Source organism: Chionomys nivalis, chromosome 7, assembly GCF_950005125.1.
Source record: "Chionomys nivalis chromosome 7, mChiNiv1.1, whole genome shotgun sequence".
Taxonomy (NCBI): Eukaryota; Metazoa; Chordata; class Mammalia; order Rodentia; family Cricetidae; genus Chionomys; species Chionomys nivalis.
The window spans coordinates 43,569,885-43,586,837 of record NC_080092.1 but is presented as its reverse complement, the minus strand read 5'-3'; the positions used below and the strand labels follow the sequence as shown (position 1 = coordinate 43,586,837).

At 40.2% G+C, this 16,953-nt stretch overlaps 1 protein-coding gene across 1 annotated transcript in view; it reads left to right on the top strand.

Moving 5' to 3' along the window:
- The window catches only part of Ulk2 (unc-51 like autophagy activating kinase 2), a 77,357-nt gene that overhangs the window by 49,167 nt on the left and 11,237 nt on the right, over positions 1–16,953 (top strand). The window contains exons 17-22 of the mRNA XM_057774347.1: positions 1,992–2,072; positions 4,395–4,681; positions 5,133–5,320; positions 6,337–6,440; positions 15,724–15,873; positions 16,402–16,610. Coding sequence (XP_057630330.1) covers positions 1,992–2,072; positions 4,395–4,681; positions 5,133–5,320; positions 6,337–6,440; positions 15,724–15,873; positions 16,402–16,610 — 1,019 coding nt within the window. The remainder of the gene's footprint in view (positions 1–1,991; positions 2,073–4,394; positions 4,682–5,132; positions 5,321–6,336; positions 6,441–15,723; positions 15,874–16,401; positions 16,611–16,953) is intronic.

Genomic DNA, 16,953 nt, shown 5'->3' with positions numbered 1-16,953 from the left:
ACCTTACCATTTTTTAAATTATTTATTAATTTTTTTACTGATATTTATTGAGCTCTACATTTTTGTCTTCTCCCCTTCCCCCTTCAACCTTCACCCAAGGTCCCCATGCTCCCAATTTACTCAGGAGATCTTGTCTTTTTATACTTTCTACTTCCCATGTTGATTATATCTCTGTAAGTCTCTCTTAGCTTCCGCATTGTTGTCTAAATTCTCTGGGATTGTGGTTTGTAGGCTGGCTTTCTTTGCTTTATGTTTAAAAACCACCTATGAGTGAGTACATGTGATAATTGTCTTTCTGTGTCTGGGTTACCTCACTCAAAATAATGTTTTCTAGCTCCATCCATTTTCCTGCAAAATTCAAAATGTTATTTTTTTCTGCTGTGTAGTACTCTGTTATGTAAATGTACCACTTTTCCTTATCCATTCTTCAATCGAGGGGCATTTAGGTTGATTCCAGGTTCTGGCTATGACAAACACAGCTGCTATGAACATAGTTGAGCACATGTCCTTGTGGCACGATTGAGCATCCTTTGGATATATACCCAAAAGTAGTATTACTGGGTCTTGAGGAAGGTTGTTTCCGAATTTTCTGAGAAATCGCCACACTGACATCCAAAGGGGTTATACCAGCTTGCATTCCCACCAGCAATGCAGAAGTGTTCTCTTTTCCCCACAACCTCTCCAGCATAAGTTGTCATCAGTGTTTTTGATCTTGGCCATTCTTTTTCAGGTGTAAGATGGATTCTCAGAGTTGTTTTGATTTGCATTTCTCTGATGACTAAGGATGTTGAACATTTCCTTAAGTGTCCTTCAGCCATTTTAGATTCCTCTGTTGAGAGTTCTCTGTTTAGGTCTGTACTCAATTTTTTATTAGATTATGTGTTCTTTTGGTGTCCAATTTCTTGAGTTCTTTGTATATTTTGGAGATCAGACCTCTGTCTGATGTGGGGTTAGTGAAGATATTTTTCTCATTCTGTAGGCTGCCGTTTGGTCTTGTTGACCCTGTCCTTTGCTTTACAGAAGCTTTTCCGTTTCAGGAGGTCCCATTTATTGATTGTTTCTCTCAGTGTCTGTGCTGCTGGGGTTATATTTAGGAAGTGGTCCCTGTGCCACCAAATCTTATCTTTAAAGCTGAAAGAAATGGCTCAGAGGTTAAGAGCACTGGCTGCTCTTCCAGAGGTCCTGAGTTCAATTCCAAGCCCCACATGGTAGCTCACAACCATCTATAATGAGATCTGGCACCCTCTTCTGGCCTACAGGCATACATGCAGACAGAGCACTTTATACATAATAAATAAACTGGAAAAAAATCTGAAAGCACTCATTGCCTTACTACTTGGACAGAGCCCTTTCCTGTTGTAGACATGTCTTACGTCTGTGTAAACACCCTGAAACTTCTTGCTCCTGGCAGTTTGTGTTCATAGTAAGATAGATGAAGAGAAGGTATTGTATATCCAGTAAATTGCTTGGAGAACCACCTGTAAAGGCTAAGGGAAAGGTCAAGAGGAAGCAGCGAATACTTTAGACCAAAGTACAGATTTGACACCTGGGAGAGGAGGAAAAAAAATCAGGAAAGAAGAGTCTCAGACTATAGCAAAGCCTAAAAAATTTTGTCCAGACTACAAGAATAGCCCTGAGATGACCTGTTCAACAGACCTAAATGTCAGGAACCTGACCTCAGCACCAGTGTGATATGTAAGGACTGCAGCTGGAGCCTGCAACTCCACAAGCCCCACATTTATCCAAATTCTGGTACTTACGCTACGACGACGTACCTTTTGGGGGCATTTATTTGTTTTATGGTTATGTAATACTTTTAAATCTTACCCATCCTGACACCTTTTAGATATATTAAACACTGATTAGATATATTAAATCTTTTACAGTTAGAATTATGTAAACTGCTACAGATTAAGCAGTTGGTGTGTGTGTTGCCATTTCTATCCTTTATTGTTTAAAATGAAAATTCTTCTTCTTTGTTTCATTTCTAGTTGGTACCATTCCTGAACAGTTTAGTCAGTGCTGTTGTGGGCATCCTCAGGGCCATGAAGCCAGGAGTAGACACTCCTCAGGTAGGAAAATATATTTATTATGAGTCAATTTGAGTTATACTTTCCAGTCTTATTCAAAGAACAGAATTGCTATGAAATATTCTTTATCCTATACTGTTTTTTAGAATTTTTGTCTAATGTTTCTAATATGTCATATATCTAGTATCTCCTTGTGACCATAAGATTTCTTTATAATTAACCTTAAGAAACTAAGGGGCTGGGTATGTAGCTCAGTTGATGAAGTATTTGCCTAGCATGTACAAAACCTTAGGTTCTGTCCTCAGCACCATATAAAGCCATGCCTGTAATCCCAGAACTCTGTGTTATTAGAAGTTCAAGGACATCCTCAGTTAAATAGCAAGTTAGAGGCCAGCATGGGCTATTAAGACTGTCTCAAAAAAAGGAAGGAGCGAAGAAGAAACTTTAAAAAATATATGTGTAAGCCGGGCGGTGGTGGCGCACGCCTTTAATCCCAGCACTTGGGAGGCAGAGGCAGGTGGATCTCTGTGAGTTCGAGGCCAGCCTGGTCTACAAAGGGAGTTCCAGGACAGGCTCCAAAGCTACAGAGAAACCCTGTCTCGAAAAACCAAAAAAATGTGTGTGTGTGTGTGTGTGTGTGTGTGTGTGTGTGTAAGTGTGTAAACAGCCCACAATACCTGACAAGATCAATCAGTCCTTAGATGTAGATTTCTGGGGTCTTTACTTACAATATACTCCTTTTCTAAATATTGTTATAAGCATTTAACTTCATTGTTTTCTGTTAGTAGGCCAATTACATGCTAATTTCTACAAAACTAATACAGCTGTTGGATTTGAAGCCAATTTTTTTGTCTAGGACTTCTTTTTGTGGACATTCTCATATAAACGAATGGCTACAGAACATTTCAAAAGTATATTTAGTCTGAAGGAGACCTTTCCTATATTCTTCTGATCTTACTAACTGTAATCCCTTTTAGCAAACTAAATAAATTACTGTTTGACCCCAATGAAAAAAATATATATATGTGTATGTGTTTCTATTGTTGTATTAGATAATGCATATTCCTAGAAAGGTACATGTAAATCACACTTTTTATAAGTCACATTTACTGTGTGAACATGTAATGGGTTGAATAATTAAAGAAATCCCATATTATTAAATTTTTCACTCATTTTATTTAATTTTTTAATTTTCTTTAAAGGAAAGTTTAAATAAATTTCCCTGATTATGACATTTACTACAAATTTTACTTTTCTATTTATTTAAGCTTATTTTTATAAAAAAATAGAATAATGAGGGGCTGGTGAGATGTCTCTGGTTTAGAGCACCGTCTGCTCCTCCAGTGGTTCTGAGTTAGTATCTGATGCCCTTTTCTGGCATGAAGGTGTATTTGCAGATAGAACACTCATACATAAAATATATAATTTTTTTAAAGTAGAGTAATGTTCTTAATAATAAATGTCCGGTTTGGAATGAGAGCAAGCAGGAATGGTCAGTAGCAAAACTATAATTGTTTTTGTTTGTTTATTTATTTATTTATTTATTTTGAGACAGGGTTTCTTTGTACCTTTGGAGCCTGTCCTGGAACTAGCTCTTGTAGACCAGGCTGGCCTCGAACTCACAGAGATCCGCCTGCCTCTGCCTCCCGAGTACTGGGATTAAAGGCGTGCGCCACCACCACCAGGCTGTTTATTTTGTTGTTGTTGTTTTGTTTTGTTTTATTTTTTTAAAGAACAGGGTTTCTCTATTTAGTGCAGGCTGTCTTGATTCTCACTGTAGACTAGGCTGACCTCAAACTCACAGAGTACTAGGATTAAAAGCATGCACCATCATGCTCAGCCTCCAATTGATATTTTTTATGTTGTTGTAATTGTTGGAGGTTTTGTTATTTAATTGGTTTTTTTTTATTTGTTTGAGACAGGGTCTTGTTATATAGTACCAGGATGGCTTTAAGCTTGAGATCCTCCTACTTTAGCCTCCTGACTATGGGACAGCAAATGTGTACCACCAAACCTGGTTTGGTGTCAGATTGGATACTGGGGATACTTGCATACTCTTAATGTTATTAGTAATAATTTGGTTTGCAAGAAACTCCAGAGAGTGTCTTAGTGGAACTTAAGTATTAGTGATCTTTGCTGGACAACAACATGATTTATGTGGAAAAGGGATGCCTAGTCTCCTAGGTGTATGTCTCAATCAGCATGGAGGGCAAGGGCCCACACCTGAGGTTGTTCTCTGGCCTCCACATGCACTCCATGAGACACTCACTGTCCTTGGACACATGTGAATTGCCTTTTTCAGTTCCTGTATTTTATCTGTGCACTTCTCTGCAGGTTTTAATGTTGCCTTCATTTTGTTGATAGGTTCTCCAGTGCCACAGACCCAGTCACCACAATCACTCTTGCTGGGTGCTAGACTACAGAGCGCCCCCACCCTCACTGATATCTATCAGAACAAGCAGAAGCTCAGAAAACAGCACTCTGACCCCGTGTGCCCATCGCATGCAGGAGCTGGGTATAGTTACTCACCTCAGCCTAGTCGGCCTGGCAGCCTTGGAACCTCTCCCACCAAGCACATGGGGTCCTCTCCACGGAGTTCTGACTGGTTCTTTAAAACTCCTTTACCAACAATCATTGGTTCTCCTACTAAGGTGTGTTTCTTAAGCTTAGTTATAATTGCAGTGAATGGTCACTGGGATGAGTGCTTTCCTTTCAGAAAAGGAAGTTGGTCCTTAAAGAGCTTAAAGGAGGGCCGGGCGGTGGTGGCGCACGCCTTTAATCCCAGCACTTGGGAGGCAGAGGCAGGCGGATCTCTGTGAGTTTGAGACCAGCCTGGTCTACAGAGCTAGTTCCAGGACAGGCTCCAAAACCACAGAGAAACCCTGTCTCGAAAAACCAAAAAAAAAAAAAAAAAAAAAAGAGAGAGCTTAAAGGAACAACCCATATTATAAATATCATATAACACATCACTCATAAATATAAAGCCAGTATTTGAATCCACATCTAAGTCCCAAATCTATACTCATGTCCAGTATACCATATATCCTGTTGGTTCTGAACATTTTGTACATCATATTAACTAGCTTTTATATGTTTCTTTAGACTACAGCTCCTTTCAAAATCCCTAAAACACAAGCATCTTCTAACCTCTTAGCCTTGGTTACTCGTCATGGGCCTGTTGAAAGCCAGTCCAAAGATGGAAATGACCCTCGTGCATGTACCCATTGCCTCTTAGTCCAAGGAAGTGAGAGGCAACGATCTGAGCTACAGAGCAAGGCAGTATTTGGCAGGTAAGAGACTAATGAAAACTAATTCATAAATCAGTGTATTCTGTTGTAAAAGCAATTAGATACATTAGTAGGTGTTTTATGCCATGTGATTAATAATATGTACCATATACATTTGGAATTAGTTGGGGAGAAAAGGGTTTATTTGGCTTACACTTCCATATTACTGTCCATCACTGCAGCGAATTATATATCCTAACTAAGGGAGCCATCTTAGGGTTGGCAAGAAAGGACAGGAACTCAAACAGGGCAGAATCCTAGAGGCAGGAACTGATGCAGAGGCCATAGAGGGTGCTGCTTACTGGCTTATTCCCCATGGCTTGCTCAGACTGCTTTCTTATAGAACCCAGGACCACCAGCATAGGGAAAGCCCCTATGCTGATCTCTACCTCCTTTGATTACTAATTGGGAAAATCTCCTACAGCTGGATCTCATGGAAGCATTTCCTCAAATGGGGCTCCTTCCTGTCTGATGACTCTAGTTTATATCAAGTTGATACCCCAGTACAGAGCTCTTCCTGAGTTTCTTGAGTAAACCATTTCTTTTATTTTTGTTAGAGAAGTCAGTCTATATGCCAAAGTATTCTTTTTTTTTTTTTTTTTTTTTTTGGTTTTTCGGGTTTCTCTGTAGCTTTGGAGCCTGTCCTGGAACTCCCTTTGTAGACCAGGCTGGCCTCGAACTCACAGAGATCCGCCTACCTCTGCCTCCCAAGTGCTGAGATTAAAGGCGTGCGTCACCACCGCCCGGCCAAAGTATTCTTTATCAGTTTTTAAAAGGTGCTTTCCTTGGGCTGGAGAGATGGCTCAGTGTTTAAGAGCACTGTCTGCTCTTCCAAAGGTCCTGAGTTCAAATCCCAGCAACCACATGGTGGCTCACAACCATCTGTTATGAGGTCTGGTGCCCTCTTCTGGCCAGCAGGCATACACACAGACAGAATATTGTACACATAATAAATAAATAAATAAATTTAAAAAAAAAAAAAGGTGCTTTCCTATTATTCACATCACTGTTCTTTTTAGATCTGTCAGTACTGGGAAGTTATCAGACCAGCAAGTAAAGGTGCCATTAGGTGGACACCAGGGCAGCACGGATAGTTTAAATACAGAACGACCAATGGATATAGGTAAGAAAATGTTCTTAATTTGTCAACAGGTAATTTGTTAGCATATGCATAATTTATTACTTTATAACAAAGTGTCACAAGCTTGATGGTTTAAAACAACACAAATACATATTTTTATATAGGTGTAGAGGTCATTCTTTCATCTTATTTGCCTTTTCAATACCCATCCAAACAAATCTTACCAGTAGCTTGATGAGCAATACTCTATGATTGGAAGATTTGTGACCAAAATGTTATTGTTGGTAGGATTGTCCTGGCTGAAGTTAGCCTAAACACAATACTCCCAAACTTTTTTGTTTTCTTTAAATAGCAGCTGAATCCCAGAAAGATACAGTTACTAAGGCCCCTGGACCTTTCAGAGTTGTTCCAGAATTTATATATATTGACCACTCCTTTTGAGATTATCTGAACTGTTTATACAAAAATAAGAAAATAAAAAACAAACAGAAAAACCACCAGCGAGATTTCATATCCTTACCCCAAGGTTGTTTGCAATTAAAATTTCTGGAATGTATTCTAGGCATCCCTAAATATTATATATACCCACATTTTGCAGTCTATCATAATCTTGTTTTCTCTAGGTTTTTTTTGTTTGGGTTTGTTTTGTTTTGTTTCTTTGAGACAGGGTCTCTTTTCATAGCCCTGGCTGTCCTGAAATTCACTACATAGATGATGCTGGCCTAGAACTCAGAGATCCACTTGGCCTTTGTCTCCTGAATGTACTAAAATTAAAGGCATGTGCCACCATGCCCAGCTACCATGCCCAGCTCCCTATTGTCTTTATTACATCCTAAAAAAATATCTGGGCTGGGCTGGAGAGATGGCTCAGCGATTAAGAGCACTGACTGTTCTTCCCAAGGACTCTGGTTCAATTCCCAGCACCCACATGGCAGCTCACAACTGTCTGAAAATTCAGTTCCAGTGAATCTGACACCTTCACACCAATGCACATAAAGTTAAATAAACCATAAAAAAATTTAAAAAATATCTGGGCCAACAAATTACCTCATTTGATTTGTTCTCTAGTCTGAAGAGAACAACTCCTAAAGACCATAGGCGTTAATATGTCACTTCATTCTGATCTTGCTATACAGTTTCTGAAGAGAAGGACCGTGGAATCTCACAATAGTTGTTATGTTGTCTTTTTCCTTTTAAGAATGTCTTTGGCACTAGAACATGTCCTGTGTAGATGTATAAAGTTGGATATTGAATTTTTTTTTTTGAGACAGACTGTCACTATGCAACCTGCCTGGCCTACAACTCACTAGATAGGCCAGAGTGGCCTCAAATTTGTGGTTATTCTCTGGCCTCTGCCTCTGGAGTTCTGGGATTGCATGTGCGCCGCTACACTCTGCCTTGTTCCATCTCTGCTGCTTTCTTGTGATTAGTTTCATGTCACATTTTGACTCCCTTAATGGTGTTTTTAACTGTTTAGTTTTTAATGATTGCCTGAGGACTTACCATATATTTTCACCATCAACTTGAAATTTACACTAATTTGATTCTAGTAACGTATAGAAATATTACTCCTCTCGGGGATTGTACAAGCAAGGAGGGGGGTCAAGATCATGATCAGGAGCTTATGGACTCTGTACCAACAGCTAGGGAGCCTACATGGGACCAACCTAGTCCTTCTGCATGTGGATAACAATGTGTAACTTGGTCTGTTTGTGGGGGTCCCCAGCAGTGGGACCAGGATCTGTCCCTGGCTTCTTGGAATCTATTCCCCATGCAGGGATATTTTTTGGTTTTTTGAGACAGGGTTTCTCTGTGGCTTTGGAGCCTGTCCTGGAACTAGTTCTGTAGACCAGGCTGGTCTCGAACTCACAGAGATCCACCTGCCTCTGCCTCCCGAGAAAAATACACTTTTTTTTTTTTCCGAGACAGGGTTTCTCTGTAGCTTTGGTGCCTGTCCCGGAACTAGCTCTTGTAGACCAGGCTGGCCTCGAACTCCCAGAGATCCACCTGCCTCTGCCTCCCAAGTGCTGGGATTAAAGGCATGCGCCACCACTGCCTGGCCTCACCAAGTCTTGATGCAGGGGATGGAGCATAGTCCTGCCTCAATGTAATATGAAATGTTGACTCCCCTGGGAGGCCTGCCCCTTTCTGAATATAGAAGGAGTGGATGGGGATAGATAGGAGGTAGGAGGAGGCAGTAGGAAGAGAGGAAGGAAGGGTAACTGTGGATGGTATATAAAATAAATGGAAAAAATTAACAAAAAATGACTCTTCTTAAGCACTAATTTCCATTTCCTTCTTAGTGCTATCATTGTTACTCTACACATATAAGAAAATATGATTTTTTTTAGATTTTATTTTTATGAATATGAGTGTTTGCTTGTGTGTATGTATGTGTACCACCTTTGCCAGGTGCCCGTAGAGGCCAGAAGAATGTGTTAGAGCCTCTGGAACTGGACTTAAAGATGTTTAGTTCCCAGCACCCCCTTGAGGCCTGACAACCACCTATAACTCCAGATTCAAGGTATTTTCTGACCTTCTGGGGCTCTTGTCATGTGCACAGACAGATATACACATAATTGGAAATAATAAAATATTTTAAATTATAATTTTTAAATATTATAAAAATCCAAGCAAAATTCTTCAAAGACCTTGACAGAACAGTACTCAACTTCATTTGGAAAAGCAAAAAACCCAGGAATAGCCAAAACAATCCTGTGCAATAAAAGAACTTCTGGAGGCATCACAATCCGACTTCAAACTCTACTACAGAGCTACAGTACTGAAAACAGCCTGGTACTGGCATAAGAACAGACAGGAGGACCAATGGAACTGAATAGAAGACCCGGATATCAATCCATACATCTTCGAACACCTGATATTTAATAAAGAAGCAAAAAATATCAAATGGAAAAAAGAAAGCATATTTAACAAGTGGTGCTGGCATAACTGGATATCAACATGTAGAAGAATGAAAATAGACCCATATCTATCACCATGCACAAAACTCAAGTCCAAATGGATCAAAGACCTCAAAACCAGCCACACTAAACCTTATAGAAGAGAAAGTGGGAAGTACACTTGAATGCATTGGCACAGGGAACCATTTCCTAAATATAACCCCAGCAGCACAGACACTGAGAGAAACAATCAATAAACGGGACCTCCTGAAACGGAAAAGCTTCTGTAAAGCAAAGGACACGGTCAGCAAGACAAAACGACAGCCTACAGAATGAGAAAAAGATCTTCACTAACCCCACATCAGACAGAGGTCTGATCTCCAAAATATACAAAGAACTCAAGAAATTGGACACCAAAGGAACACATAATCCAATAAAAAAAAAAATGGAGTACAGACCTAAACAGAGAACTCTCAACAGAGGAATCTAAAATGGCTGAAGGACACTTAAGGAAATGTTCAACATCCTTAGTCATCAGAGAAATGCAAATCAAAACAACTCTGAGATTCCATCTTATACCTGTAAGAATGGCCAAGATCAAAAACACTGATGACAACTTATGCTGGAGAGGTTGTGGGGAAAAGGGAACACTTCTACACTGCTGGTGGGAATGCAAGCTGGTACAACCCTTGGATGTCAGTGTGGCGATTTCTCAGAAAATTCGGGAACAACCTTCCTCAAGACCCAGTAATACCACTTTTGGGTATATATCCAAAGGATGCTCAATTGTGCCACAAGGACATATGCTCAACCATGTTCATAGCAACTTTGTTTGCCATAGCCAGAACCTGGAAACAACCTAAATGCCCCTCGACTGAAGAATGAATAATAATAATAATAAAAAAGTGGTATATTTACACAATGGAATACTACACAGCAGAAAAAATAAAAACAGCTTGAATTTTGCAGGAAAATGGAGCTAGAAAACATTATTTTGAGTGAGGTAACCCAGACACAGAAAGACAATTATCACATGTACTCACTCATAGGTGATTTTTAAGCATAAAGCAAAGAAAGCCAGCCTACAAACCACAATCCCAGAGAACTTAGACAACAATACGGATGCTAAGAGAGACTTACATAGATATAATCAACATGGGAAGTATAAAAAGACAAGATCTCGCCAGGCGGTGGTGGCGCACGCCTTTAATCCCAGCACTTGGGAGGCAGAGGCAGGCGGATCTCTGTGAGTTCGAGACCAGCCTGGTCTACAGAGCTAGTTCCAGGACAGGCTCCAAAACCACAGAGAAACCCTGTCTCGAAAAACCAAAAAAAAAAAAAAAAAAAGACAAGATCTGAATAAATTGGGAGCATGGGGAACTTGGGTGAAGGTTGAAGGGGGGAGAGGAGAAGAGAAAAATGTAGAGCTTAATAAATATCAATTAAAAAAAGGAAAAAAAAAGAAAAAACCTCAGCACGTAGGAAGCACCACCTGCCCCCCCCCAAAAAAAAGCTGAGTTAGTAAAAAGGTAATTTACATTAATATTTCAGTACATTATTTTCTTATTTACCATTTTTGGTTGTTTTTAGTTGCTTCTGTGGATTTGAGTTTCCATCTAATGTTATTTTTTTACTCAGATACAGCTTTGTTCTCATCTGTATTATGTTATTAGGAAATAAATTACAACAACAGAATTATGTTATTCTTCTTTTAGATTTATTTTGTTTTGTGTATATGAATGTTTTACCTTCATGTATTTATGTGCACCATGTTTGTGCATGTTGCACATGGGATACAAATGGTCGTGAGTCACCATGTGAGTTTTGGAAACCAAACTCAGGTTCTCTGCAAGAGCAGCAAATGCCCTTAACTGCTGAGGCATCTCTCTAGCTCCATGCATGTTATTTTTACAAAGTTACTTTTCAAATCATTTGAGAAAGGAGAAGGAGGGTGTAATCACACTTTTTAATGATTACATATTTACCTTTATTTAATGGACTTTTATTTCCCCCTCACCTATATGGATTACTTTCTGGGGCCAGTTACTTAAGACTTGAAGAACTTTTCCTTGGTATTTCTTGTCAGAATATCAAATCTGGTAGTCTCAAGCTCTTTTAAGTTTTTATTTATTTAGGAATATTTCTTTTATCTTGTTTTTTTTTTTAAAAAAATCTGTGCCAGGGAGTAGTGGTGCACACTTTTAATCCCAGCACTAAGGAGGCAGAGGCAGGCAGATATCTTGAGTTCAAGACCAGTTTGATCTACAGAAGTAATTCCAGGATAGGCCGAATTACACAGGAACCATCTCAAAAAACCAACAAACAAAGAAAGAAAAAGCTTTTAACAATCTGTGTGTAAAAGTAGAGGCATACATGTAACACTGTGTGTTTGAGTCAGGACACCCTCAGTGCCATTCTTCACCTTCTCCATGTTTGAGATAGTCTCATTCAGTGCTGACTGTGCTAGGCCAACTAGGCCATGAGTTTCCAGGGATTCTCGTGATTCCACCTCCCACTCACCGTAGAAGCATTGGAATAACAGGCATGCTCAGCTTCATGTGAGTTCTAAGGATCCAAACTCAGAATAGTATAGCAAGTGCTCTACCCACTGACCCATTTCTCCAATAAGAAGTATATCAGTATAACCTCAGGTCAAAGATTTACTCTTTTTATTTTTATGTAGATAAGGCAATAGCCCAACTCTTTGATTCATTTCTGAAGAGTTTTCTATATAAAAAAGTTTTTAATAACACAATTCTTTATTGAGTCTTTGGGAATTTCACATGTACCCCAATCTTGCTCACCTCCCAGAATCTCAATATCCACCTCACCCCTTCAGCGCCCCAAGAAATCCCCCCAAATTAACTAAAATAATACAAACAAACAAAAAACCTACCTCACTCCTGTCTTTCCTGCCTCTCCAACTTCTCTTCATTCCTCCTAGTGGTACTGGGAGCTGCGGTGTGTCATGCAGTAAACCCTTTTGTCATTCAGCAGTGCCCAGAAATGTTCATTGCAGTGAGTCACTGGTCTGGTTCAAGGCCTCTGGCCTTTGGCACACCATCATCACTGGACCCTCACAACTGTCAGTAACTCCAGTTCCAGGACTTCCAGTAACTCCTTCTGACCTCCAGCAGTTCCTATATGTTCGTGTATACAATTAGGCACACAGTCATGGAATAAAATATTTTTTAAATCTACACCTTAGGAAACTCAGTACAATTACTGTTCATATCGGGAAGGAAAAAATTCAGAGTGCAGTGATCAGGAAATGATGTCAGTTTCCAAGTCTCACCACCTCTTCATTATAACACCCTTGTAGTCATAACCAAGCCATGCTTTTCTAGGCCAGGCTCGGTAATAAACATGTTATTTTCTTGCAGATGATGCATGGTTCCAATTCTAGTTAAGGAACAGGATTAGGAGGTTGTGTCAGATGATGCACACTCCGGTATTATCTAAAGTTATTGCATGTTCTGTGCTCTGTAAATCACGACAGAAAGCTTCTGATTAGTAAGCTGTGTGCCATGTCTTTTTAGTTACTTTCTTAGAAATAGTTAACCTTGCAGCTTAAGATGCAGAATAAGGAAAGATGGCAACATAAAGCAGTGGCTGACATTGAATGGCGTTCATTTCTTAGGCATCTTCAGTTAGAGGTGTCGCTTGGCACTAAAATTAATGGGAGACTAGTAACATATTGTTCAGCTTCCCCACCAGGACAGTGTTTTACTGTGTAGCTCCGACTGGCCTGGAACTTATTGTGTAGACCAGATTGTAGTGTTAGGAATTGAACCTACAGCCTTGTCATACCAGGTAATATATTAATATATGTTATATATATACACACATATATACACATATACATATCATTGAGCTCTTTCCTAGTCTTTCAAAATTAATGATTTATAGGGGCTGGAGAGGTGGCTCAGTAGTTGAGTGTTTCTTGTTCATACAGGAACCCAGGTCAGTCCCCAGTACCTACCTGGGGGCTCAAAACTATTCATAACTCTGGGAACAGGGCATCCAGCACCTCTTCAGGTTTCTTTGAGTACCACGCACATGTGCAATGCACATACATAAGTTTGAGCAGAATACACCTACACTTAAATAACTTCAAAAAAGAAATATATGGACATTTGAAAGCAAGCAAAATGACAGTACTTATCTAGCTATTCCCTCAGTTTAAGATCTATTCTTTGATATTTATGATTTATATGTAAATATTTTATTGTTTGGTCCCATAAAGATAATAATTTTTAAATGTCTGGCTGTGAAGAGGCTCTGAACTAATCTTGCTGGTTCTGCATGCTTTGGTGGATGGGGGAACTTTTCAGCTACCCTTCATTTAATCCGAAATCAACCCACCAGCCCCAGCCTGACTAGTGCCTGTTGTTATCAACACCCCCCCCCCCCTGATAGAACGGAATGTCTAGTCTAAAGGCATAGACACACCTTGTTTAAACTTGGGTGTTTCCCATTTGAGTTGTGTTGTTTTGCGTGCATGTGTGTCTGTGTGAGTGCGCCATATCCCTCAGAACTGGATTTACAGATGCTTGTAAGCTGCCATGTGGGTGCTAGGAACTGATTTTTGTTTTGTTTTTCAAGATATGGTCTCTCTTTGTAGTCTGGCTGTCCTGGAATTGACTCTGTAGACCAGGCTAGTCTCAAACTCACAGAAATTAATCTCTGCCTCTTCCTCCCAAATGCTGGGATTAAAGACATGCGCCACCACCACCTGGCTGGGTACTAGGAACTGAACCCATGTCCTCTGGAAGAGCAGCCCGTGCTCTTAACCACTGAGCCATTTCTTTTTTGTAGTTGGTTTTTGTTTTGTTTTGTTTGTTTTATTTTTTTGTTTGTTTGTTTTTCGAGACAGGGTTTCTCTGTAGCTTTGGAGCCTGTCCTGAAACTAGCGTTTATAGATCAGGCTGTCCTTGAACTCACAGAGATCTGCCTGCCTCTGCCTCTGCCTCTGCCTCTGCCTCTGCCTCCTAAGTGCTGGGATTAAAGGTGTGCACCACCACCGCCCAACTACTAAACCATTTCTACAGCCCCTTCCCTTTGTGTTTTTATTTGTAGTTCTCAGTGTCTAATTCTTCTAACGATATAACAGATTTAACTTGTAGTTTAGATATTTTGTAACTATCTAAAACTTTGAATACTAGGCTTTGGTGTGAAGATTCAAAGAGGTAGTGATATTACTCTAAATTTCTTTTCTTACAGATTTTTTTTGAGACAGGGTTTCTCTGTGTAATAGTCCTGACTGTCCTGGAACTAGCTCTTGTAGACCAGGCTGGCCTCAAACTCAGAGATCTGCCTGCCTCTGTCTTCCGAGTGCTGGGATTAAAGGTGTGCACCACCACTGCCGGGCTACAGATTTTTTTAATTTACTATGTAGCCCTGTCTGCCTGGAATTCACAATGTAGACCAGGCTCTTCAAACTCCTAGAGATCTGTCTGCCTCTGCCTCCCAAGTGCTGGAATTAAAAATATGACCTACCAGCTAGGTGGTGGTGGCACACACCTTTAATCCCAGCATTTAGGAAGCAGAGGCAGGTGGATCTCCAAATTTGAGGTCAGCTTGCTCTACAGAGTAAATTCCGGGCCAGAGAAGGCTACACAGAGAAACCCTGTCTTGAAAAACCAAATAAATAAATGTGACCTACCACACCCAACTCTTTTTAATTACATTAAGCTTTTAATTTTGCATGTGTATATATGTATGTAGGCATGCACATGTCATTGCATGCATGTGGAAGTCAGAGGACAACTTGCCAGAGGCAGTTGTTCTACCTTCAGGATCTTAGGAGTCAAATTCAGGTCATCAGCTTTGAGGGCAATTTCTCATGCTGACCCAGTTTGATGACCCTTAAAATATTCTTACTGGAAATATATATTGAATGATCATTTTGGAATTAGTGTTAGAATTTTAGAATTAATATTAAACAAGCCTGGAGAGGTGGCTCATCAGTTAAAGGACTTACTGCTCTTGCATTGGATATGAGTTTGCCTCCAAGCATCCAAATTAGGCGACTCACAACTGCCTGTAACTCCAACTCCAAGGGGATCTGATGCTTAGCCTTAGTGGATACCTGTACCCACTTGCATATACTCTCCATCACACACATACACATAATTTAAAATAATAAAAATAAACATTAAGCCGGGCGGTGGTGGCGCACGCCTTTAATCCCAGCACTCGGGAGGCAGAAGCAGGCGGATCTCTGTGAGTTCGAGGCCAGCCTGGTCTACAAGAGCTAGTTCCAGGACAGGCTCCAAAACCACAGAGAAACCCTGTCTCGAAAAACCAAAAAAAAAAAAAAAAAAAAAGAAAAACATTAAAATTAATATAAAAGCATAAGTTTCCTTAGTTCCATATAGGATACTCTGAATGTAATCTAATATCTGACCAACTTTTTGTTTTAGCTCCTGCAGGAGCCTGTAGTGTTATGCTGGCATTGCCAGCAGGAACAGCAGCAAGTGCCAGAGCTGTCCTCTTCACTGTGGGGTCTCCTCCACACAGTGCCACAGCCCCTACTTGTACTCACATGGTCCTTCGAACAAGAACCACCTCAGGTAAGGAGCAGTGTTCTAGTGCATTTCTTGACTGTTCTGATGTGTGAAATCAGACAAATCACTTTACTTCTCTAGGCTTTGATTTCTGTTCCAGTAAAGTGATTGCAGCTGTTTACCCTCCTTAAAGAGTTATATGTCAGAAGTAAATGAAGCAACATGAAAAGTAAAATTAATATATACTATACCATACTTTACTATATGCTATATACTATATGGGAGACTGGCGAGGGCTCAGAAGTTAAGAGCACTGGATGCTCTTCCAGAGGTCCTGAATTCAATTCCCAGCAACTACATGGTGACTCACAGCCATCTCTGAGACCTGGTGCCTTCTTCTGGTGGGTAGGCATACATGTATGTATATACATAAAGAGACCATGTTCATATATTCAAATAGAATGAGGAGCCTGGGGATTTTCTTTAAATATTTTCTTTGTCACTTGAATAGGTTATGTTCAGTAAATGAGAAGTTAGTATGAAAGCCCCTTCTGACTACTTTGGACATGTGCTACATGTGTTATTTTTTTGCAGTGGGGTCCAGCAGCTCAGGAGGCTCCTTGTGCTCTGCAAGTGGCCGTGTGTGTGTGGGCTCCCCACCTGGGCCGGGCTTGGGCTCTTCCCCACCAGGAGCAGAGGCAGCTCCCAGCCTAAGATATGTGCCTTATGGTGCTTCACCACCCAGCCTAGAGGGTCTCATCACCTTTGAAGCCCCTGAACTACCAGAGGAGACACTGATGGAGGTAGGGAAGAGATTGCAGGGTGTGTGAATATATTGTTGATCTGATATGGTGTTCTAACAATGATGAAAGAACAAATTATATCAAATATTTCTGAAATCTCAAAATACCTTTTTTGTTTTGTTTTGTTTGTTTGCTTGAGACAGGGCCTTACTATATAGCCCTGGATGCCCCAAAACTGTGTAGGGGAGGCTGACCTTGAAGTCACCATTGCTGAGATTACAGTTGTGAACCACCCATGCCCAACTCTATCTGTAGGAACTTAAAAGATTTTCCCTAGAAACGTAATGTTTTATCCTCAGTACTTTCTTTCCTTCATTAGGTAAAAAGCATCTAAACATAGATT